This window comes from Nelumbo lutea, chromosome 5 (genome assembly GCF_056320005.1).
Source record: "Nelumbo lutea isolate HS-2025 chromosome 5, American lotus-T2T, whole genome shotgun sequence".
NCBI classification, from domain to species: domain Eukaryota; kingdom Viridiplantae; phylum Streptophyta; class Magnoliopsida; order Proteales; family Nelumbonaceae; genus Nelumbo; species Nelumbo lutea.
In genome coordinates, this window is record NC_142688.1 from 8,687,080 (window position 1) to 8,712,605 (window position 25,526).

The 25,526-nt window shown below is 35.8% G+C and overlaps 2 protein-coding genes across 7 annotated transcripts in view; one reads left to right on the plus strand and one right to left on the minus strand.

The window, feature by feature from the left end:
- Nucleotides 1-7,818, plus strand: part of SRFR1 (Tetratricopeptide repeat (TPR)-like superfamily protein) — a 78,179-nt gene extending 70,361 nt beyond the window's left edge. For 2 of the 4 annotated variants that reach the window (XM_088947832.1, XM_088947834.1), the window contains 8 exons: nucleotides 50-136; nucleotides 209-308; nucleotides 4,312-4,403; nucleotides 4,618-4,656; nucleotides 4,747-4,837; nucleotides 6,605-6,702; nucleotides 6,790-7,101; nucleotides 7,552-7,818. In XM_088947832.1, coding sequence (XP_088803958.1) covers nucleotides 50-136; nucleotides 209-308; nucleotides 4,312-4,403; nucleotides 4,618-4,656; nucleotides 4,747-4,837; nucleotides 6,605-6,702; nucleotides 6,790-7,078 — 796 coding nt within the window. In that variant the 3' untranslated portion in view covers nucleotides 7,079-7,101; nucleotides 7,552-7,818. Of the gene's footprint in view, nucleotides 1-49; nucleotides 137-208; nucleotides 309-4,311; nucleotides 4,404-4,617; nucleotides 4,657-4,746; nucleotides 4,838-6,604; nucleotides 6,703-6,789; nucleotides 7,434-7,551 lie in introns of those variants that run through there. The other 2 variants (XM_088947831.1, XM_088947833.1) reach the window with 1 other exon arrangement.
- Nucleotides 7,819-15,962: 8,144 nt separating this feature from the next.
- Nucleotides 15,963-23,654, minus strand: LOC148850189 (glycine-rich protein). Of its 3 annotated transcripts, none has more exons than XM_088943772.1 (6): nucleotides 23,273-23,654; nucleotides 23,120-23,161; nucleotides 22,893-23,007; nucleotides 22,736-22,780; nucleotides 16,428-16,460; nucleotides 15,963-16,346 (listed from the first exon to the last, which is right to left on the minus strand). In XM_088943772.1, exons 3-6 carry the CDS (start codon nucleotides 22,930-22,932, stop codon nucleotides 16,177-16,179), a joined length of 288 nt encoding a protein of 95 aa, XP_088799898.1. In that variant the 5' UTR covers nucleotides 22,933-23,007; nucleotides 23,120-23,161; nucleotides 23,273-23,654; the 3' UTR covers nucleotides 15,963-16,176. The 3 variants fall into 3 exon arrangements, with proteins under 3 accessions (XP_088799898.1, XP_088799899.1, XP_088799900.1); XM_088943773.1 differs by having other exon boundaries at nucleotides 22,893-22,975; nucleotides 23,273-23,530; XM_088943774.1 differs by lacking the exon at nucleotides 23,120-23,161 and having other exon boundaries at nucleotides 22,893-22,975; nucleotides 23,273-23,641.
- Between the last annotated feature and the right edge of the window lie 1,872 nt (nucleotides 23,655-25,526).

Below are 25,526 nucleotides of genomic sequence, written 5' to 3' on the forward strand. Positions count from 1 at the left end.
ATGTTTGTGAAAATGATGTTGGATATGCTTTTTTTTATCTGCAACCCAGTGAAGAGTTTAATTCTGGATTTGGGTCTCATACTCCAATGGTTCTTGGACAAGCAAAAGTTGTGCGCTACTTTCCAAATTATCAAAGGTACAATCTGTTCTCATTTTATTCTGGAGCCGAATTGTTTGAAAGACTGATTATTATTTATTAACGTTGCAGGACACTAACTGTTTTAAAGACTTGCATAGAGGAGACGAAGAATGTAAATAACAAGACAGATAACATTATTGATCTGTCGGAAGATTGGAAGTTGCAAAATGTGAGTTTTTATTTTTAATTTGATTGTCTATATTATGTGCTATACATTGTTGTTTCATCAATGCTGTTGACGTATTAGTTTTATTCTTTCTTCATTTCTACTTGCCTCCACCTGATAGGAATACTATTCTGATATCCGTGTAATTCAATTCTCAATCAAGACTCTTTTTCATCTTACCTGTGTGCTTTCAGTGGCTTGATGAAGCCAACATGGGCCATTAGTATCTAATCTTCTGTGAGGGTGGAGAGCAAAATTTGGTAAGGAATTCGAAGGTGTTGTTTGAGAATTTTGAGCTCATCTCTGATATGAAAGTCAATCTGGATAAGAGTCACGTAGCAGGAATCAACTTGGAGGAAGAGGAACTAAATTGTGCTGCAAATATCTTGGAGTGTTCCATCGCTAGTTGGATGTTGACCTACCTAGGACTTCCTCTAGGTGCAAATCCTAAGGAAAGCAGGTTCTGGAACCCCATAGTGGAGAGATGTGCAATGAAACTAGCACCTTGGAAGAGGAATTATGTATCGTTGGGAGGAAGGATTACTCTGATCAGTGTTTAGAATTCCTACCAATTTATTCCCTGTCAGTGTTTAGAATTCCTCAAAAAGAAGCCAAGAGAATTGAGAAGATTATGAGAGACTTCTTGTGGGAACCAGGCGATGGAAGGAAGGATCATTTGGTTAAATGGGAGATTGTGTAGAAATCTTCAACAAGGAGGATTGGGTATTGATAGCATGGATAAAAAGAATAAGGTTCTGTTAGGGAAATGGTTTTGGAGGTGGTCGGTGGAAAGGGACAGATTGTGGCATGAAGTAATAGCTAGCATACATGGAAGGTTGGGAAATGGTTGGGATGCAGGTGTATCTAATGGAGCTACTCTGGCCTCGCCTTGGAAAGCTATTCACAACATCCTACCTCACTTTCTCCACTTCGTCAGGTATGCTCTGAGATTTCTATTAAATTTTGGGAGGATACTTGGGTTGGTTCTTGTCCGTTAATGGAAAATTTCCCCGCTTTATACTTGGTTTCTTTGTACAAAAATGAGTTTGTTGTTTCCCCTTAAAATCCTGCGGAGCTCAATTGAGAATTTAGATTGCGTAGAGGTCTTAGGAATAACGAAATTTTGGCTTGTTCGGACATGCTACAACTCCTTCAAAGTGTTTGCTTGGAACCCAGTAAACCTGATAAGTGTTTGCTTTCTGCTAGGAAGTAGTTCACGGGAAGATAAATACTATGGACTTGCTTCAAAAGAGAAGACCTAATTCATGCCTCTCCAAACTGGTGTGTCTTATGCAAATCCAGTAATGAGAGTTGTTGTCATTTACTGATTTCCTGCCCCTTTGTTGCAAAATTTTGGCTTTGGTTTTCTTCTTTGTTTGGATGCAGGTGGACGTTACCTACGGAGGTTACTATGCTATTTGATCCCTCCTGTTTTACTTGGCCTAAGAAGAGAGGGAGGATAATGTGGAGATGTGTCAGAGCAGCCTTGATTTGGACCATTTAGGAAGAGAGAAATGCAAGAATCTTCTCAGAGAAGGAGAGAAGCAAGGAAGAAATCAAGATTTGTGTGATGGTTAGGGTGATCCACTGGATCAAGACTCTGGAGTTGTTCTCCCAGTTCTCCTTTGATGATATTTGGAGGAATTGGGGGATAGTTGCTAAAAGTTCTAAGAGAAAGGACAGAGTGGAGGTGGTCTGGACACCACCATCTGAAGGTTTTGTTAAACTGAATTTTGATGGGAGTAGCCGAGGTAATCCAGGCCCATGTGGAATTGGAGGGGTGGTGAGAGATGGAGAAGGTAAAATTATAGCAATGTTTTCTGGCCCTGTGGGTATGGGGGACTCTCTCAAAGCTGAATTGCTTGCTGCAATTCAAGGGGTGCAGATAGTGAGCTAAACTTAGACAAATGTGGTGATAGAAGGGGACTCAAAAGTGGTGGTAGAATGGCTAAGGAATCTGGAGTCTATAATGTGGTGCTACAGGAGTGAAATGAAAAAATTTATTTATCTAACCAGGAATATGAATTTAAGGATACAATGGGTGAAAAGATCAGTAAATGGGATGTCAGATGCCTTTGCTAAACAAGGGGTGAACAGGTCTAGTCTATTCGGGGCACAATTGCAATACTTGTATGAGAGGTCGCAGCTTGTGCCTCTCTAAGGGATGATTGTAAAGTCTTTACATAAAGTTTTTAATAAATCTCCAATTATTCATTAAAAAAAACATGGGCCATTAGTATCTATATATTCTAGTAAACACTATAGCAACCTTGTAAATTTTTATTTACTTGATCTTTTTATGAAAAGGAAAAGGAAAAAAAACATTAGAGAAACTGCATCCAATCCATAACAAAGGAACTGTGGTAGTTGATCAAATGGCACCCGTCAAAAATAAACTTCTGGTAGAATTGTATCCAACTTTATATTGCCAGGAAAAGCAAAAATAAACAAGAGGGAAAGAATAAAAAGATAACCTTAGACCTTCAGGTGTTGGAGTACTCTTCAGAAATGATAATGGAGTGATCATCCTCACGTCTTCTGGACCCATTAGATCAGGAGACTCAGAAAATGCAGAGTTTCTATCTATCTTCAAGGGTTTCAACTATTGGTTTCTTTGGGCCTTAAAGGACTTCTGTAAGGAAAATGGAGAGTTGACCCATCACCTTTTATTCGAGTGAAAAGTTGAAAAATTACCTGTCTATTCACCATAACTATGCATTCCAGGTTTTCCTATCAATGTATTTATTCACACTATCTACCGTGAAGAGGTGTAAAATCATTTTGAGGTATACACATGAAGCTCATTTTTGGAGCATTGAGGAAATGAACAGTATGGTCTTCTTTTATAGTTCGAGATCCACAGGGGAGAAGACTTTTGATTTGATTATTATCTGAGTAATATAGTGGATATTGATAAGGGTTGAGTTCAGAGACTTCAAAGTAGATAGTGTGATCCGTGGATGTTGCACAATTGTGAGATCATCATCATTAGACATTGCACCATACAGGAGTGGGTTCCTGCACTACATAGAACCATCAAGTTTAACTCCAATAGTGCCCAGATCCCTCAGATATAGGGGCCACTTTACAGACCCCAAGGTAGTGATAATCATGGTTTATTATGGCCTGAATTAGGTGGCTGATTTCAATTAAAACGAATACTTTGCCACTGCTTTTGGAAGTCGGACTAATTCTTCATTAGGCAAGAGAGTATATGTTGAGAGAGACTTTCTAGAGGAGTTTCCAGGATCTCTTTGTATTAGGGACCTGATTTTTGAGGATAGTTGCTATTTTTTCTACTTCCTTGCTTCTTTTGTTATATCTCATGTTTAAGGGGACCCATGAGCCCAGACTTCTTTTGTATCTTCTTATCAAGAATCCCCCTTCTTTTGTATCTTCTTATCAAAAAGGTAGAGTTGCTAATATTGCAAGAGACTAAATTGGAGAGATTGTAGGGACCTATCATTTCAGATCATTGGGGCTCAAGTAAATTAGGGTGGGTTGGTGTTTTGGGTAGCTTACTAGCTTCTTTTTGATCATTAACAGGTCAGAATCAGTTTTGTTGAATCATGAACATAAGGAATTTACCGCAGAAATAGAGCCTCCAAGGCTCCAACATTACCCATTATTAGTAAAATTGAACTCTTGGACCACCCACCCCAAAAAAATTGTATAACCACTTCTCTTACGACAATTGCTGCTTTTCAAGATCTTAGCATTTTTACATATTTGGTGATCTCTTCCAACTTTTGCTCTTAGTAGTTCAGATCTCAAAACCAAGATTTGAAACTTTTATTGCCTTTGGAATTCCCCTGTTTTTCTATCAAGTCATGAAGAAATATTTTCATGTTTTCAAGTTTAATTCATTTTCCCCATTGATTCATTCATTCACTGACTTCTATTTTCCATAAGCATATCTTTGCACTGCTAGGGGTTTCTGTCTGGTATTTATTTAGGTTCAGAAATTTTAGCTGTCTAGTACCTAATTTTATTTCACCATTTTCAGGTAATGAATGCAGAAACATGTTGTGATCTTTACAATGTTGTTGGGGAAGACTTCTGGTTAGCAACTTGGTGCAAGAGCATAGCTTTTGAAGGGTAATTATGTCCATTAATCTCAACTTTCCATTCACTTTCAGTTGCAAGGGCACGGCTGGACATGGTGTCAGATACAAATTTTCCGCTAAAAATTGAAGTATCTGACACCGTAGAGCACCCTTATACGGGTACCGAGATATGATAGAGAAAAAAAAGGAAAAGAAAAAGTTGCACTAGCATCATCTGAATTTCTAATTGTCTCTGTGCATTTCAGGAAGCGCCTTGAGGGGACAAGGATCACACTACAGAAGATGTATTGTAAAAAGCTTGATGTTATATAAATTGCAACCTTTTTTCCCATTTTCCCTATGAAAAACATCATGATTGGAGAATTTCCTTGCAGGCCTGAATGTGGATTTGACTTTGCAATTAGAACACCCTGTACACCTTCTAGATGGGAGGATTATGATGCAGAAATGGGAATGACATGGGAAGTATGTCATATTTGAACTTAAGCTGATAACTATTCTTCCTCTTCATCTTCTCTGGCATATATACCTTTGCATAACTAGTGTTTTGGTTTATAGTGACTACGAGGTTATTTTCACCACTGTCACAGTTGTCATCTTATATTTATCAGACTGGTGTAATTAGAAGATATTGTCACATAAATATGATTGGACCTGCTTATTCAGACAATATGTCAGTGTACCACAAATAGGAAAGACTACATCCAAAACAAATGTGCAGTACAGAATATGCTTTGTTATCTTTCAGGACATCCCTTATCAATAGAATGTAGTTGATGGAACTTTCATAAAATGTGAAGTTCTTTTCCTGTCATTCCAAGTCAATTAATAGCTTCTTCAAATATTAAGAAAAATTGGATTTGATTTTCTAATGCCTTTTCACCATACTGAAGCACTGATTGATGTCATTATCACAATTCAAAAAGCCTGCATCCATTTCATATTTACTTGGACACAGAAAATAGTTGTCAATCACTGAAGCAAGTTGCAGCAACTTTTTTTCCTCCCCTCTAATCTCAAGCATCTGATTTCTTCAAAAAACCCCATGTCAAGAACTCCTAGATTTCTGAAGCCTAGCAGTTCAATTCACAGTATCAATACCAAAAACAATAACACGTGCCTCTCCCATTTTTTTTAAGTTTTATTTTATTTATTCATTTTGCTTTGGAGCAGTGACATGAATCCACTAAGGTTCAGTTTAGGAAGAGTGCAAATACAAATATATACAGTGCAAAACCTTATGTATGGTATTTCTAAACCCTGTATTTTCACTATACATATTTGTATTTGCACTTTTCACGAACTAAGCCTAAGGAAACAGATAAAAATCTATGTAAGTGGTATAAACAAAGAGGCAAAGTAAGCTACACCAATACCCAAAATCCTAGATAGTAAAAACCACCCAATCAAGCAAAAGACACCAAGAAAAGCACACCCACTGGCTACCCCTTCTTCAATGCACACCTAATAGAGCCCCTACTTTAACAGCATAGAGAACAATAAGTTTTGTTTTTAATTTCACCTCTTTATATTTAAGTCCCTCTAACACAAGAGTTATTCTATAAGAGTAAGTTAAGGTCTTAGAGCCTATAAATTTAATACAGATAAACCAAAGCAGATAATTTGTTTTGAATGAAATTGAGTTCTTGCTTACTTTCTCTTTTGGTAAGAATGTTTCTCGTGAATATTCATTACTTCTTGCTTTTATTTGCTGGAGTCTATCAAGATTTTAGCAATATTAAGATCAAGAATGAAGATCTTGCTTTCTTTCATCAACCTTTCTAATAAACAATTCCAAAGTTAAGAGAGCAAGACAATACACTGGGTGGTAAACTAAAAAACATCCGGATGTTTCTTGGGGTATGTTCAATCAAATATATAAATTTGTAAATATTAGATTTCATGAACCATAATATGATTTGTCAAGATCACATGAAGTTATGACAATTTCATAGCTATTTTCCAGTATGTAACTACAAACATACAAATTCTAAGGCCTGGCAGCTCTGTCATCTCCCTATCCTATGCTTATTGTGGATTCTATTTTTGAAATCATAAAGATTCAAATTCCACAACACTTATTTTTCCAGTTGTGAAGTATGCCACCTCTTAACTGATGACCATTAGAAAGTATACCTTTATGAATCAAATGAAATTCAGGAGCTCTGAACTAGGCATGATATGTAAATTTTACATCTACTTGTGTGACTGCTTTTAAATCTACACTTTCAGACTTTGTGCAATGCTTATTGCGGGGAATTATATGGATCTACTGATTTCAATATGCTCGAGAACATCAGAGATAGTATACTAAAGATGACATATTACTGGTAAATGATGGTAATTTCAACATGTGCAAATATTTTGTTTCCTAGAGAATTGGTGAGCTGATTGTGTGAAATTGAATGACTTTACAGGTACAATTTCATGCCACTGTCAAGAGGCTCTGCTGCTGTTGGGTATGTAGTTTTGCTTGGATTGTTTCTTGCAGCCAATATGGAGGTCACAGAAAATATCCCACAAGGTGTGCAGGTGGATTGGGAAGCTATTCTAACTTCTGACCCCAACTCCTTTGTGGATTCCATCAAATCTTGGTTGTATCCACGCCTCAAAATTACAACATCTTGGAAAGATTATCCAGATGTGGCATCAACTTTCAGTACAACAGGATCTGTCAGTGCTGCTCTGAGCTCTTATGATGATTGAGTTTCTTTCAAATCCATGTAGATGTGAGTAGCTGCAAATTGCAATAATAGGTTGTGGGCAAATATTCCAATGCTTATGTAAATGATGGAATAAGATGGATCATAACAGGGTTGATGTAGAGGTATCATCCACCATTGTTGATAAATGTCTCATAGTACAGAAGGTCTCTGCTCACAATAAAAGGATCCAACTTAGGATATTGTCTATGCTGGGAAAAAAACTTAGATTATTTCCTGTCTACTAAATGGATCCTATCATCTGTTTATGCTGATTTCTGAAAATGGTGAGCTCTTTTATGGAACCTATTCAATGGAAGTGCCTGTAACATGAGATTTGTTAAAAATTTTCAAGTCAATACCTCTCAAGTCAACCCTGTATCTAACACAAGCATTTTTTTTCATGTTTTTTGAATTTGCTGAATGTTGACAAGGACTAATGAGAAGTTGGGGATTGATTTAATTTGTCGTTGACAGATCAGATTAAGGAGCAATTAGAAGCCTTGGACCATTACAATCTGGCATCAGTTGAGGCAGGATCAATGCTTCTTGTTCATTGTTTTAGAAAATATGGTTTATTTGTTGTGTCAGTGTACGATTTTGTGTTGTATCATTTAATTGCAAGCTTTTCAAATTGTCTTCGTCTTAAATTGCTTTTGAAATTTTCGTGTAAAAAATCCTGCCTCTTGGTGTAGTTTGATCCGTATAACTACATGAAAGAGTGCGAACTTAGATTGTGTTTTACATGGTCTTTTCTATGAAATATCCACATAAATCAGATGTGCATGCTTGTAGGCTGTCAATGGGTCAGTTCTACCGGGCTGACCGAACAGAAGCAAACCAGTTACATCGGTTCTGGTTCTGTGATTTTGTCCTGGTTAATAATTGGGTCAGTTCTGGATTTTGCATGTTCTGAAATGATTAGTTTGTCAATAATATAAAGGTTTTCTAGTGTTCTTGTAATTTTTATTCTTTGTCTACAAGGGTATATCTTATAGATAATATATTATATATAAAATAGTTTTATTTAAAAATACTTTATTTATTAACATATAAATAATTTACTAATTTACTGTCATTTTTATTTAGGTTAATTGTAAAAAAAATAAATTATTTATCTATACTACTATTAAAAATGTGAATGAGAGTGGAATTTTTGTTTAACTAAAATACCCAATTTTTGAATTTGGTCCTCTAATTGTTAGGACAAATATAATATGAACGATCACTTTTTTTTTCATTCAAATCCCTCTCATTAAATCTTATATTTAAGGTATTAATCCCCATTAGCATTCATTGAATCCTACCCTTGAATAGAATACCCTTATTTGAATTTGGTTTCTCTCTAATTGTGAGAGCAATCAGAGCACAAGATCCTACCTTGACGGACATTTCTCTTCATTCAATTCTCTCTCATTAGTCTTCTAGTTAGGGTATTAACACTTGTTATTCTATTGAATTGTATATTAATTAATCAATATTAAAATAGAATAATTGTTTTGTTGATGATAGAAATAAAATATAAATTTAAAGCCAACCCAAAAATGAAGTTTTTTCTTTTGGTGACAAGTCAACAATTCAACCTTTTGAGTCAAATGTGTTAACCCTTGATGTCATAGTTAAATAATAATAAAAGTTAAAAAAAAAAAAAGACAAACACATAAAAGATACAAAAAAAAAAAAAATTTGTAGAAAACATTTGATCACATCTCCAATACTGTATATTCATCTCATTAAAAAAGCTGTAGAAAATTTTTGAAACATATTATTTACTATCATCATAAAAAAAAAAATTGTCACGTGTAAAATACATATACTATAAAATATGGGTATCTCCATTGTTTGTGGATTTTTTTCCTTAACCAAACTGCTTTTTGTTTTGAATTTACTCCACCTCTATTTTGAGGGTAGAAACTTTAGTTTGAATGCAATTATTAAATTCATTTTATTCCTTCATATTAAACCTATATTTATAGTATTGACTTTTTTTCTCTTTCATTAAATCCTATGTTTAAGTTATCTTTGTTTCCCATCATTAAATTCCGCTAATTAAATCCATGAACAATAATTTCAATGGTATAAAACCCTGTATTTTTAAAACAATCCACAAAACTTGTATTAATTATTTTATTAATGATATAAATGAATTACAAAATTTTAAAAACCTAAAAAGTAAATCATTTTTATATCTAGATGGTGAGTCAATGGTCCAACCTTTTGGATCAAATACATCAATCAAGATGTTGTAATTAAATAATAAATATTTAAAAGGATAGAAACAAAAACAATATAAAAGAAGGAAATTTCGTAGAAAACATTATAGCACACCTCTAATATTATATATTCATCATGCTAAACAAAAATAAGTGTAAAAATTAAGATTTGTTTTCACTAATAATAAAAATGGAATACAATAAAATTGGCCCAAGAGTAAACCAGTTTTTCTATCCATGCAAGCAGTGGGACACTTGTTTGAATCATCTAAATCAAATGGGTATACTATGATGTCATAATTAAATAATAAAAATAAAAAAGATAAAAATATAGTAAATTGTAAAAAATTGAAATAAAAAAAATGTTTTTATATATTCATCATATTAAGAGTATAAAGGTAATGAATAAAATGCTTTTATTGATGATGAAAATGAAATACAAAAAATAAAGGGAGAAAAAGAATTAATGATTAACTTGTGACCCCACTAACTTGGTGAAATCGTTCAATGACTCGAATAGTTAGGTCACCACATTGTTAATCAAGCTAGTGGTTTCTTGAAAACAAATAATTTGATGATAAATGGATCTGAAATATTGGTGTAATGGGTCAACTAGTTGACCAGATGATTTTACTATGAGATGAAAAAACACTATTAAAAAACAATATTCTAAAAATCAAACAAAACCACATTTTCCTCGTGACAAACAAGTGAACTTGTGATGTCATAAATTAAAATAAAAATATAGAAAATATTATAAAACTTACAAAAAAAAAATAAACATGTTTTTAGTATTATATATTTATCATATTAAACAAAAATACTTCAAAAAATGAGAAATATTATAATTAATTATGGAAATAGCTAAAATACAAAAAAAAAAACGAAAAACAAAATATCTTATTCATAGCCCGTTGACTTGGTCAAATAGGTCATCTAGTTCACCAATAGACACCATACTTCAATTACTGTCTTTGTTACATGGGTTTTAATAATAAATTATTATGTTTCTTTGTTACCAGTATAATTGACTCTATTAGGTCAGAGTCTCAGACCCCATTATCCCAATTAATAATCAGAGGGTTTTAGGTCTATCATTTGTGCTGATCGATGAATAATTAGAACTTAATTGGGACCCAACCCAGACCCGACAAATTGACAGCCAAACATGCTTGATTTTTCTATAATTTAGTAGTTTTAGTATTAAGAGACTGTAGTCCTTTTTTCTTGTTTTTTTTTAAGCTACGCAATAGCGAGGTTTATAATGTCAAAATGGGGACTTAGTTTGAAAACAAAACATAATGCTACACCATCATATTTACAGTTCACAAAATTCAAAAAATATAGCAAACTCAGAGTTCAATTTGCGATTTGCAGTTTTCTTAGCCGAGTTAAAACCAACTACCATAGCACTTACTGTTGAGTTGGGATCTGCTCCCAAGCCCCAACATAATCTATCCATGTCTGCACATTGGAAACATGATGGGACAGTTTTTGTAGGGCTTTCAACAGGTCAGTCCTAGATAGAATGGGAATCAACCAACAAGTAATAAGGAATCAGACCCTAATTTTAGACCTATAATCAAATCAATCGATTCTCAAGACAATCAAGTCCGATTCGATGGGCCCGATTATAATAAACCTATTTATATAGGAAGAAGAAATTGATCTTTGTGATGTAACTTAAAGGTTCTTTTTCCATTTAGAGCCTTTTTGGAAATTGGAAGTGCCATGTAAAGAATAGTGGAAAAAGCAAGGTTCCATTCTTCTCACGGTCTCACCTTCACAGTTAAAAGCAGTTTTTCAACCTGTTGTTGACCCAAACGATCAAATTGTCAACTGTAATCAAGGTTTAAATTATTGATACGTCTGAAACGCCTGAGCATATCGGGTGAATCAATACACATTTTGGTCCTTTTTTTTTATTTATTTTCACAACTGATTGAGGGGGGTCAGTTTAGGTCTCCTCTACCCCCTGAACTGGTCAGCCTCTGATACATCCACTGTATGGGCATAACGAAAGGGTCCCGGAATAATATGTATTGGTCAATACAAGCCGATACATGTCGATACTTTGAATCTTACCTATAATGATTTTGGGTTCAATTTTCCTAAAACCTCTATTTGACCAAAAATCATTGACTTGATTAAAACCCATTCTGCTTAGACGGTACACCGTTGATCTATTAGACTTGATCACCAGGTCACAGATAACATAAGATGTATATATCAACTTCCAGTCTATAACTTGGTGCTCAGTTGTCCAATTAAAAATGTTACGGTCTGACAGCTTGACCTGGAGACACCTTCAGCCTCCAACATAGTTTTTACACTGATTAAAAGCAGCAGGAGGCATATAATTCTGTGCCCCTTATTCTTCGTCTTCTGTTATAACAACTGTTGTTGTCTATTGAAGCTTTGGGGATGCATTTTGGCCATATCAAAGATCTTTTATCTTAATGATGGCTGAGTACTTCATCCATTCTAAGGTTATTCTCCAAATGGACCCTAAAGGGCGTATAGAGGCATCAACATCAATGGCCCCAGCCATCACATGTCAGAAATCAAAGATTGTTACGTATTTGACCAAATATATGAAAAGCCTTAACACATCAAGCCAATCACTTTAGAATTTAGGATAATTGCATACCACCATGCTAACTACTTCAGCGTAGTTCTCTCCATGACGATTCACATTCTGGAAACAAGTAGCCCTCCTAAGTCCTATTCTGCTAGCGGTTTTCACGATCAAGGTTTTAAAAATCAACTTGGACATGAAACCACTTTGATCATCAGTTTCTGGGTCAGTGGTTCAATCATCTGGATTGAACGGTTTAGACCATTTAACCTTTAAATTGGAAATTGAGTATATTAAAGTTCTATCTCTTCTTTTATAGAAAAAGGAGAGGGCTAGAATTAGGTGGCTGCTGGCTGAAAAAACAAAGAAAAAAAAAAGAGAAAGAAGGAAGGAATGAGAGAAGGAAAGAAAGAAAGAAATAAAGGAATGAAGGAAGAAGAAGAAGAATGGACCCAGATACATGACCAGTCCTCAGGTCAAATGGTTCGACTATCCAATGTAATCCGATTTTTAAAACAGTGTTCACAACCCTTTTTGTGTTTTGAATTTGAGACATGGTGATTAAGCTCTGATACCATATATTTAACCCATTGACCAATATGCCAAAAGCCTTGGAAACACACCAAACCAAGTACATTCAAGTTTAAACATTTAGAACCATGACAGAGGTTTGTCCTTAGAGGAGCCGAGGTCCAAGTTTTCTAACAATGTTTTTTATGTTTAGAACATGTATTCAAACTTTATGTTCTTTATTTCACCTTTAGATCGTAGAAGGTTACGCTTGGTTGCCTTGTGGCTGTATGGAGTTGGCGTGTTGCTTTATTTTACAATGCACATTTGGGGCTGTTTGAATTAAAGCCAACAGCAAGAGCTAAATCTGGCCCTGGATTATTGTCACCCGATGTCATGCTGCCCCACCCAAGTGTCAGCACCCAATTTCCCCCTCCCCCCAAGCCCAATCTCATCCAAAGCCTCGGAGCTTAGTCCTCTAGAAAGTTGCTTAAATACCCCCTGAAAATTACTTACAGATTCCCTACAAGCTCTCCTTGGAAATCAAGCTTCCAAATGTTGCCATTAAGCCTTAAATACCCTAAATTCTCCATCTGATAGATTTCAACCCATACCTCCCTTTTACCCCTTAAAGCCCTTCTTATTGGTTGAAACCTTCTGTGAATCCAACACTTTGACACTACTTAGACCACTCTAACACTTTCACTAGGCCCCAAACACTCCCAAAAACTTCACCTATCAAATTTCACTTCAAAACACCCTCATTTAACCCCTAATTAAACCACAATTACATTAGCCAAAACTTTCCAGTTTCAAATTTATCATCATGACACCTTTCCTAACCACCCCTATCATTAGACTCCTAATCTCTTGAAATTCCTACTTGCCAAATTTCACTCAAGATTCTCTCATTTGACCTTTGATGGAACTAAGATTCTAATAAATGTTACCAAAATACCTTCACTTTCTACACTTAAGCCCTAAATTATCCACTTGCCCCTACAGATGTACAAAAGTGCCCCTAGACCTTAAACCCTAAAAATAAAAAGACTAGCATACCCTTCCTACATACACTCTCCCTAAAATATCCATTATCCCAAACTTAAAAAGAGGAGAGGGGGGCACTCATTAATGTAGGGAACAAAACAATGCCCCAAGCAGCTAAGTCTCCCAGGACCTCACCCCTTTTCTCGGCCATTCCAATACAACATCCAGATATCTCTCAAAGACACTCCCAAATCGTAGGTAACATTAGAAATAACATTCCCTAGCTTTTTATTTTTATTTATTTTTTTGTAAATTCTTGAGTAAGGATTACAGGGTTTAAGTTGAAAGGCCTACATTAACTCTCATTCCCCTCGTTTCTCTATAATATTTAGGATTCAAACTTCAAAGGAGGTGGAAAAGAGAGACATGAGAATTGAGAACCAACAACCTGCTAAACCTTAGACCAAAACCGGGAGAAGTGATGGTATAGGAGTGTAGGGATGCAGGCCACACCTTCCCATTAGCATGATTGCATGAACATATCTAAATATTTGTTCATTTGCTCTATTTGATTAAAATTAGTCTTTGACAAATGTTAGAATGCGCTTTTTTTTTTCTGTCAAGAGAATGTGACGCGGGAAAGGGAATTCACTACGTTTAGGAGAGGGGTGCTAAGTGCTAACCCCTTCCCTCTCCCAGCCTAAAGCCTAGGGTTCTTTTGGTAGATGCATACCCAGTTGGAGTTAGGGGTGAGCAAGAAAAACCAAAAAAGCTGGACCAAACCAAAAAACAGACCAAAACCCAACTGAAAATCTAGTTAACTGGACTGGTTGGTTTGGTATTTTTAAAAAACCGAAGGTGCAAGTTTGGTTTTGATTAACCAATATAAAAAACCGGCAATAAACCAAACCGACTGGTGGTCTGGTATACATGTATTTCTATATATTTTATGTATATATACATATAATATATTTTCTATATATTATAAATTAATAAATATGCATTAAATATATTAATAATATATAATATATTATTTATTATTTAAAATATAATATTTTATATATATTTCTATTTTTTATTATATATATTTTATAATATATATTATAAATATAAAAAAGCGAAAAACCAACAAATCGAACCGACAATTAACCAAACTAGTCAACCAATCAGTTTCAATTACCAATTTTCCAAAAACCGATAATACCGGTTTGGTTTCAAAAATAGGCCCACAGTTCGATTAACCAAACCATGAGCACCCTTAATTGGAGTCACTAGTGTATCACAAAAAATAAATGAATTCTTTTAGGGACTCACCGCCCAAAAATGGTGAGTGTCGACTTCATCCTTGTGAGAAAAAGGGAACTAATTTTTGAGGTCTCACACCGTATCCCTCTAATTTGTGTACTCCCAAATAAAATAGTCCTGGAACATTCCCCCTAGTCTCAGTTTTTTTTTTTTTTTTGAAATAGTCCTTAGGCATCATATTTCATTCAATCAAAAAACTTATACGAAAAAAGCTGACAAGGCCAATCAGAAAACCCATAAACAATTTCTCAAGAGAACAAAATATAACAATGGATGAAGGAGAACCTAAAGATCTTCTGTAATCGAGAAACGGTGAAGTCAAATCACCAACAAAAGTAAACGAGCACATCTCCAATCCACCACAAACGGCGAACGAAATTGACGGGGGAGGATTCCAAAAGGCTACCATCGCCGGAAAAAAGCGAACGGATCTCACTATGAATAACATCAACCGGAGAACCACGAACAAAACTCACCATGAACAGCAACTGCCAGAGAACCGCGAACTGACAGAGGAGGAAACCAAAAGACTGCCTTTGCTGGCGAACAATGGACTTGAACGAGAACCACAAACAGAGAAACAAAACATGGAGAAACTCAAGAGGAAAATCTCGAGAAAACTCGAGAGGAAGGCTCTCTCAAAACAGAGAGATGGAGGGAGGGAAACCAGAAGGAGGAAGGTGAAGGAGAGCCCAGATGAGCGGCTCCCTTCAAGATTCCCTGAAGGGAGCCGCCCCCAAAGAAATCCCTTTGAGAGCACCTCTAACGAAAAAACCCTAGAGAAAAAATCCCCACTCTCTTGGGACCTTTCCCCCGCTTTTCACTATTTGTTTCCCCCCTAGTCTCAGTAACCATAACTACAAGTTTGTAATTAAAATCTGTCCCGGACTCCCAGAGTTTAGATGACATCCTCCTGGTCCCTTACCAGTTGAACTTGATCCTTATTAGCTTATCTCTATCAAGAAATGGCCTCTAATTTATGGCCCAATCGGATCCTTATTAGCTTATCTCTATCAAGAAGTGGCCTCTAATTTATGGCCCAATCGGATTTTGCACTTCTGTGGCATTGATGAAGCTTATTTCATAAACAGAAATCAGTAGAAGCCAATGCTGTGTTTAGTTTCTAGTTTCTTGGATATGAATTGAGAATGGGAGAGTCGTAAGAAAGTTCTCAAGGAATTTCATAAAATACCTTAAAAGCATTTATCAACTTTCCCTTTTCAAATAACTTCCCGAGAAACCAAATAAATCCAAGGTGGGAGGTGTCCCCAATTGTAAGTAGAAGCTCATTCCAATTTCACCACAAAATTTCCAGGCACTTGACTGATACATATATCAAATATCATATTGATATTGCATCCTTTTGTTGTTCAATAGGAAATCATATTGTACCATAATTGTCTAAAAAATAGAGATCATAAAATACTATGCAAGTCAGGCTCTCTGAAGCCCACACACCTTTGATTGATAAGGTTACGGCAGCATTATGACGAATGAGCAGTGTGAAAGCTACTTTGAAGCACAACCGTCCTGCCTATTTGACAAAGCTGTAGTCTCATTGGCTTGACTTGTGCCATTGAAATTGATGCCCTGAAATGTGATCTCACTGGAACGGTATTGACTACCAAAGGCAGATCCAAAGCCCCATCCAAGACCAAGTCCTACCCCACATCCACCACCTTCATGAATAATTCAACAAAAATTAGGCATGCAATATAAATGTTAAATTATTGAAAATATAACCATTTTGTAGAATGTACCTATACCAAGACCCATTATATGCAAAGGCATGCCTGAAGCAAATAAATGTCACCAGTTAGTAATAAAATGGTTGGAATAAAGACAAAAACTAACTCAGAATTTGCAATGTGTTGAGAAGAAAATGCACAAAGGTTATGAAGGGCAAGCATCTAATAAATTGGTGCTAAACTTGATGCACCTTACTCCCACTAATAATATCATCCATTTGCAGAATATGATTTCACATGAACAAAAAACAAACAAATTGCCAAGAATTTTATCTGTTTTATTGATTAAAATCACTGTCCATTGAATGAAGTAGCTGATGCAAGCAAAACATTGATCATATGCATGTCTGAAAACAAGAAACTACCACTAATATCACTAGCCTTAAGAAATGTATCCTGCACTTGCTTGAATAATCAAAATGTGATGTGTCAGATTCCCTCAGCAAAAATCAAATGGCAAAAAGTCATATACTTGAACAATAGAGGGGTTGGGAATTCCTCTTTCCTCAGCAGAAAAATAATAAACCATATTTAATGATCCCATCAGAGAACATGTGAATGATGAACAAGCAATGGACAAAGCTGGGTTATTCAGGACCAGCACCAGTCACAGCAACTAGTTTTTCAGGTCTTTGGATTCTCTGCAACACACATGAAATTGATTTCAATTGTTAACTTCATTTTGGGATAACCCAAAACTTCAATGAGCATCTTGTATCTCAGAAATTTGTGGCAATATAATCCTTACAGAAAGGCCATCCTCTCCAGCTTTCTATAAGAGATTCCTAACATATCACAGGATTTCTGTTCTAAAAAATCTGCACTTTTCCAAATCTAGGATGTTTCCAGTCATTTATATAAACCATCAAAGGATTCCTCTCTCTCTCTCTCTCTCTCTCTCTCTCTCTCTCTCTCTCTCTCTCTCTCTCTCTCTTCCATATCTTCCCGCCACTGCCGCTGCAAGTTGCAGCGGTGGCGGTTCCCTCTCTCTCTGCCCCCTGTCTTCCCATCACCACCACTGCAGCGGCGTGGTTCTCTCTCTCTTTGAGAAGAGGTAACTAATTTATTACTAAAAGAGAAGGTACATACTACCTCTTCTCATATGATTTTTGCATTAAGTGATACAAGTAAAAGCACATTTAGCCAAACAAGCATATTGGAACTAGACCTTTTTTTTATCAATAACAGTAAAACCTTATTAATGATGTGAATATTTGTGAAGGTTTAGATACAGTAGGGGAGGTAAAAAGACTTAACTCCCCAACAACAGAATACAAAGACAGAAAGTTAAAAATTAGCCCAAAAGATAGCCTCCCTATTCACCCCCTGCTTGACCAGCCCATCTGCAAATGAGTTGGCAGACCTCTTCACCCAGCTATAGTGCATCTCAATGTCTCTGCCCAACCAATAGAATTTTTTCTTTTCATTGTTATAGCTCCACAAGCCACTGTCCTCTTCTTTCAGCCAGCTAATCACCACCTTCGAGTCACCTTCCAAGACCAAACGTCTGATATTTAGTTCCCTTGCTCTTGAATTCCTTCCAGAGCTGCAAGGATCTCAGCCCTAAGAGAGTCTCCTTCCCCAATGGGACCTGAGAACAAAGCAATAATAACCCCCTCCTCATTCCCGAACACTCCCCCAATCCTAGAACGTCCTGGATTCCCCAAACTACTGCCATCAAAATTCAGTTTTATAAATCTAGAGGGAGGAGGGGACCATGAGGGACTAGAGTCCTCTTACACAAAGCAGAAGTAGCTATCTCTTTCCAATTTCTTAATAAGTTAGCCACAGGAAAGTCTGAAAACAGCTCCAGAGATTTTAGCCAATGGACAGCCCTTAAAAGTATTAGATCTAATAGGTTTGCCAGGGATCTATCCTTGTCTGAGAAAATTCGTAAGTTTCTTTCTTCCCAAAGGAACCGACATACAGTTGCCCTAATGCTCCTCCACATAATCTTCCCTCTCTTCTTAGGCCAACTGAAAAACGTAGAAGAGAACATCCTCTGGACACTCTCGGGAGGATTCCAAGAACACCCAAAGAGGGAAAGAGCCCACTCCCATACAATTTTAGCGACCTTACAAGAAACCATAAGGTGGTAACTAGTTTCCCCATCAGCTTTACAAAGAGTACACCAATTAGGAAGTAAGCAAGAATTGGGTCTCTTTTTTTGAAGTAAATCATTTGTGTTAATTCTTTCCAGGAAAATTTCCCAACAAAAACTATCAACCCGAAGAGGAATGGGCTTGCTCCAGATCTCTTTAACTGGAAAGGACACCCCAAATGTGACAAGAGGCTGAGTTAAAGTTTCAAAAAACGAAGCACAAGAGAAAGTACCTGAGGTGGAAGGAGCCCAGAATCTAGTGTCCTCCTTATTAGGATCCAGGAAGACATTCTCAAGGATGAATAACAAAGATAAGATGTTGTCCAAGTCTGTATCCCTAATTGCCCTTCTCAGGCCTAGGTTCCAACCAAAACCAAATGTGGAATCTGAAGGATCTAAGAAAGAAGAAATAGATTCATTTTTCAAGTCTGACAAAGCATACAAGGAGGGGAATTGGTCCTTCAGAGGTGAATCCCCTACCCAAGTCTGTTCCCAAAATTTTATTCGATTACCAGAGTAAAGACCATATCTGACCCAAGGGGAGATGGTTGTGGGGAAATGATTGTGGACATGTCTAATTTGAACGGGCCTGGCCTTAAGCCAAAGCCCAATATAGTGTAAAGTCAGGCCCGAAGCCGAGCTTGTGAACAGGTCTAATTGGAACAGAAAATATCAGGTAATGAATAGGTCTAGTCATGGCAAATGCAAAGTCTAATGCTGAGTTCCTCTAAACCATGCCCTTCTGGGATTTAATATATGTGGGTACATGATAAAATGTTTGATCAAATAGTTGAAAATTCAAGGGAGTCTATTGTTTCTGCTACCTTAATTCTGATTATTAGAGTTGGCCACATGAATTGTCTCACCATTGCACTCTATCATGTCCTCTGTCAAATTGATGCTTTTCTGCTATATAATAAAACCAAACCTCTCCAAAAGCATGAAAGAATGTGGAATAAGTATTTGGACATATACAGAATGGTACGGATGGTGTATTTAAGAATCTTCACTCAATCCAAACTTTTCTTTGGTATGTAATCCAAGGTTAATTTTCAAGGTACTGTTCTCTTGAAGATAAGATATGTGCATCCCTCACTTCTGCTAATTACATGAAATATCTTAAAATGGAAGAGGTGATGTAGGCCCGAAAGACACATCCAAAGCTTAGGTAGGATGTTGTTAGAAAGTTTAAGGTTTGTTAATTATTCGATTGACAGAACTATGACTTTTACAACCACTCTTGGGCTCATATAACCCTGAAGGTAGATAAGGCAAGGAGATATCATCCCTTTGCCTATTTATTTTGTGCATGGATGTTCTATCTAAAATGATTGAAAATAGGATACACCAGAAGTCACCAAAAACTACCAAAATTCCACAAGGAGCTCCAAATCTATCTTATTTATTCTTCAAGGATGACTACCTAATCTTTGAAGCTGCTAAAATTTCTTGTGGGTGTGTTCTTTTATTTATAAGAATTTAGGTGTCGGTAGTGTTGTATTTGGAAGAGGGATCATGTGTTGTCAGTAATTATTTTTGATAGGTTTGGGTTTAATGCTTGGCAGTTATGTTATAACTGGGAAGAGAATGGGTAATGATTGTTATGGATTTGGATTAGCAGGGGAAGTTGCATTGTGCTGGGAGGAAGTTGTTTCTTTGTCTTTTATGATCTCTTTCAGTGTTTTGTATCACCCATTTTTTATTGTAACATTGTTTGTATCCTTTATTGTCCAAAAATATAATCTCTATGAAGTGGGTGTTTCCTAAGAAGGTAGTGGAGGTAATGTGGCAATGGAAAGGTACAGGTTTAGGTAGAAGAGGAAAGCTGTATTGGAGGGCTGGTAGCTCAAGCTGATATGTGGGGTGTATGGGAAGAAAGAAACAATAGGGTGTTTGAGAATAAAGCGAGAACATAGAAGATATGATCTCCTCTATTACTTTCCATTACAACCTGTGGGCCATAAATTCTGGAGAATTTGCTGGACTCTCTTTGAATGACCTCCAACAAAACCTAGTGGAAATACTTTTGCCTTCCCCAAGATAGATACTCCTAACCTTTGCTATAAAAGGGAGGAAAGGATGATGAGATTAAGTTTCGACGGGAGTGCTCAAGGATCATCTAGTCTAGCAGAGGTTGGAGGTATAATCCAGGACAGAGAAGGGAACATATGTTGGGCCTTTAATGGCCTGATTGGTTGTGCTAACTCTACAAAGGCAGAAATAGTGGCAGCCCTCACAGGTCTTGGTTGTGCTAAAATGTTAGGAATTTCCTCCCTAGCTATTGAAGGTGATTCAGCCAATACGATAAGATGGCAAAAGGAAAAAGACAGCAGGCCTTGGAATTTGGCTCATCTCTTGGCAAAAGCTAGAGACATTTTGGACTCAATGCAGACTAAGTTGAACTGGATCCCCAGGGAATTGAACACTGTAGAAGACGGGTTACCTAATAGAGAATGTTTATTTAGTGATAGTGCTCTACCTCTGTAGTCCTTTCTCTGTTTCGCTTTGGTGTACATCTTCTTATGTATCTCCTTATTTTTTAATATAATCATAGTCACCTTTTACTCAGAAAAAAATAAATAAATAAATCTCTATGAGTCCACTTCAGTTATTGTTAAGAAAATCCAGGCAGACTCAGGTCTTACCGTAAATTTAGTGAAAGTAACCATTATTTTTCAAAAACAATATTACAAGAAAGCATACTAAAATATTAACTGATACTTCCAAAATGAAAGGTTTACAAAAACCTAGGAAATGTACAAATCTAACTATTTTGCAGGAAAGAACTACAAAACAAATGTTTACCTTTTTATTTGAGAAACTATGGCTAGATTGCTAGGGTGGAAAGCCAGAACTTCAAGTTTAGCTGGCAAAGCTATTTAAGTATGTCCTTGAAGCTCTTCCTAATTATGCTATACAAAGACACAAATACTGAAGGAATTCTAAGACATTTGAACAACTTAGAATATGATTTTATGAAGGAGAAGAAAACCAAGAATTCATACTATGGGCTGAAGCACCTTCTGATAATCTATAATGATCATATCAAATTTCAAAGCTACAAGGATCCAAATATCTGTGGATCCTGGATCCTACCCCTAAGGTGCTAAGAATTCAATTCAGAGGAGAAAATATCAAATACACACAGCTGTGGAAGGAGACGACTTATCACTCTCAGTTGTCATTGATTGACTCAAAGCACCTAAACTAAAATGGAGAAAGACCATCAGTTGAGGGAGACCATTGGTCGACAACTGAGAGCCAACAGGGTGGGACGTGAGGGCTGGGTGGGGAGGGGAGCTGAAAAGGGGATGGAAGCCATGCTAGAAGCTAATTCTAAGCTATAAGGAACATTTAACAGGGAGGCAATAATCATGTGACACAGAATGTGGAAGGTGCATCTAAATATCAGGAAAAAAGGCCAAAAATGAAGTATAAAAATATGCACAGCAAGGTTAATTTTGAGGCTAACTGGTTAGCAAAACTAGCATTCAAAAAGAACTTTTCAGCATATGAGTTACAATATTCCCCTATGAGCTTAACCTTCTTTCTTTACTTTTCTTTTCTTTTCCCTTTTGGGGAGGCGGTTTGGGGAATAACTTTTGTTAAAACATCTTCTTTATGTATCAAAAAGGAATCAATAAAGAATATTCACATTTGCATATGCAGTGTTATGAAAAAAAGTTAATAAGGCAGGAGAACAGCAGAACAACTACCTAGCAGACCTCTGGATCCCATTTGGTCACGTGGATTACAGGAACTGGTTATTTACTGATTTTAACTTGCTCTTTTACTTTTTCATCAACAATAAAAAATATAATGAAATAAGTATTATGAGAAAGTTTGCAGACTCACGAATCAAAGATTGAGGAGAAAGTTTTGTTTTCATTCTTTTCTTAAATCCTAGTCTAACTCTAACCTAGAATCCATCAATCCACTACAAATTACCTTAAAGGTATACTTCTTAAAGTTCATTTTTAGTTGGTTCCTCAGAGGAAGGTATTTAGTCCTGCATATCAGGGTGAAATCATTAGGTGTGCCAGTCATTGGACATATATCTTTTTATTTAGACTTTTGGCTCTTGGTTCTGCAGAGAATATAAGATCGATTTACCAAAGGTTTTACATTATTATAAATGAGAAAGCTGAAAAAATGCCGTGCAATGTACAATAGACACATTATATGGTGCATCGGTAAATTGAATTGGAGTAAAACAGACCTCCAAAACCCCATCCAATACCAAAACCACATCCAACGCCGAAACCTGTAGCAAGGAAACGGCATAACAAAAATTCTCATAAAGAGTTATTAAGTAGTCCAAAAGCCATAAAATTAAAAGGCAATGGCAGAATAATAAGTCAAAAAGTAGCAAATACCAAATCCGACACCGGTGCCATTGAAATTTGTGAGAACCATTTCCTTCTTTTTTCTTTTTCTTTTTTTTTTTACCTATGCCTCACTGACAACCAAACAAAAGAACTTGAAACGAACCTAAGAACAGGAAAAAACAGCACGATAAAACAAATAATGTGGGTTTACGGAATTCAGAGAACTGCACCAAATATGGAAAATTGAAACATCAGAAACATATAATTTGAAATACCTAAGGTGAAATGGTGGAATTTTGAGTAACAAGGTGTTTGAGCTGTTAGAAACAAATAGTGTAGAATTAAAAGAAATAGATAAGCAGAAACCATCAAGAATACCAAATGTCAATAAATAATCAATCGGTTAAATTATCAGAATTGATACTCACATAAATGAAGTCTAAGAGCTTCAGCATAAAGAACTCCAAATTGGCTTTGGCGTGGAAAAGATGTAGGAGAGTAGGGAAGTCTCTGCGTGTCGATAAATTGTCCAAATACCTACATCGGCGTTCGGCGACCATAATCCTCAAATAGGACACGAGTGCGACAGTAGTACCTCAGGGTTCGGAAGTGATGCCAATTTACGGGCAGGCATTGGTGCATTAACTGTGGATTGTTAGCATTTTGAATGTTTATTGGGCCTCTCCGTACTTTTATTCGAATGAAGTCGAATTATATTTTTTAGGGTAAATTGTTAACTTTTCCTAATTTTTTTAGCATTGTTGAAATCTCCCTTTACTTCACATAAGCTTTTTGATACAATTGAAAGTAGACCCTGTTTGTTGGAATTTGTTAATAAAAGGTAACGTTCAAAGTATGGTATCGTATCAGTACTTAGAAATGGTCGAAATTTTATTTTTTTAAGTTTTTTTTCAAATTTTGGTTTTTTGGGAAGTTTTTAGTATGCTTTTTATTACTAACAAAAATTGGAAGTCTGAAACCCAGCAAAAAGGCGTTTTGAACCGTATCTTTTTCAAAAGATACGATACAATATGCCTCGTATCGGGTGTATCATATTGATACTTTGAACCATGATAAGAGGTACAAAAATGTTCAACATACTCGTGCAATTACTACTAAGGCTGGTTTCTATGGAAAAACAATAACAATAAAAAACGAAAATTTAAAGTTGTAACCAAGGTTTTAAAAACTGACCTAAAAACGAAATCGTTATGGCCACCAGTTTCCAAGTTAGCGGTTCGACCGTCTGGGTCAAACGGTTCGAATGTCTTACCCATTAGATTGGAATATTAGGGTAAGATGCATACTGTATAAGAGAAAATAAGGTTTGAATGAGAGAGATTTGAGAAAACTATCGACTAAAAGAAAGAGTTGCAACAGCAACGGCAATGACCTACAACTCCAACGACGGCGATGACGAACTACAGTGGCAACAGCGGTGCGATGGTGGCAAATTGGCAATGAAAGTAGATATGAGATTTCTTAATCCCATATTTCACTTTATCTCACTGTCTCACACATCTCAACTCTCTCTCACTGTCTTACGCGAAAGAGACAAATTTACGCAAATATGAGATATCTCAGTCTCAGATATGAGATTTCTCAATTTTTAAAACCTTATCGCAAACCATTCTCCGGATCGAATGGTTTAACGGTCAAACTATCTGGTCAATGGTTCACCGATTCAACGGTTTTTGACCAAATACTGGGTTTGGGGTAAAATGGAACCAATCGCCTGAACGGTTTTCGGTCCAAAATGTCTAACCGTCTCGGTCAACGACAATTCAAAAACAATGGTTGTAACTTTATCTTTGAGTGATTAGTATGAAGGGTAAAGATGAAAAATAAATCAATTAAAAAAAGAGAGAGAGAGAGAGTTGGAAAGGTTTGGGCTAGTGATTCATATGAAGAAAAAATTAAAAAATAAACATTTTTGGTGAAAAGTAACCACATATGTATATTGGACATTTTATACTTCTTTTTAAAGAATTTTAACAAAAGGGGCCTACTTATAACTGCATCACAAAGTTCAAGAGAAACGATTGCAATTATCAAATTTTAGAAAATGTTTGAGCAATAACTAAAACTTTAAAGGTGGTTTCAGAAATTTACTTTTTTTTTTAAGAAAAGTAAAATCGCAATCAAATATTGAATAAATTAACAAAATATTATATATTATTTGCAGCTAAAAAATATTATACTATTAATAAAATAAAATGCATTTAAAATTGTATTAGAAAGACAAAATGAAAAATTCACACCTACGGCAATTGAGTCAAAACAGAACATTCAAATCATAATTATTAATAGACGTGGTATTAAGCATTTATGAGCATATTTATATTTATACTATATAAAGCCAATATTTACCTTTTTAAGTATGTTAAAGTCATAAAAATTAAATTCATTAATTCAAATATCATATTTCATATATATGACTAATAGCCTAATACTTATAAATATATATAACACGTGATCTTATATTAGCATATTTAAATCAAATCACATCTCCAATTAGGAGGGCTCTGAAAAAACAAAATTAGAAAATGAGGGTTCTGACAACCCTTTTGTTATTGTATCTTCTTTTATAAATCCATTGAAGAGAGAGAGAGGGTTAATTTTCTTATACTGTGAAAAGTAATAAGGTTCTTTAAATCATCCTTTCATACTTGTAGCTGCAGT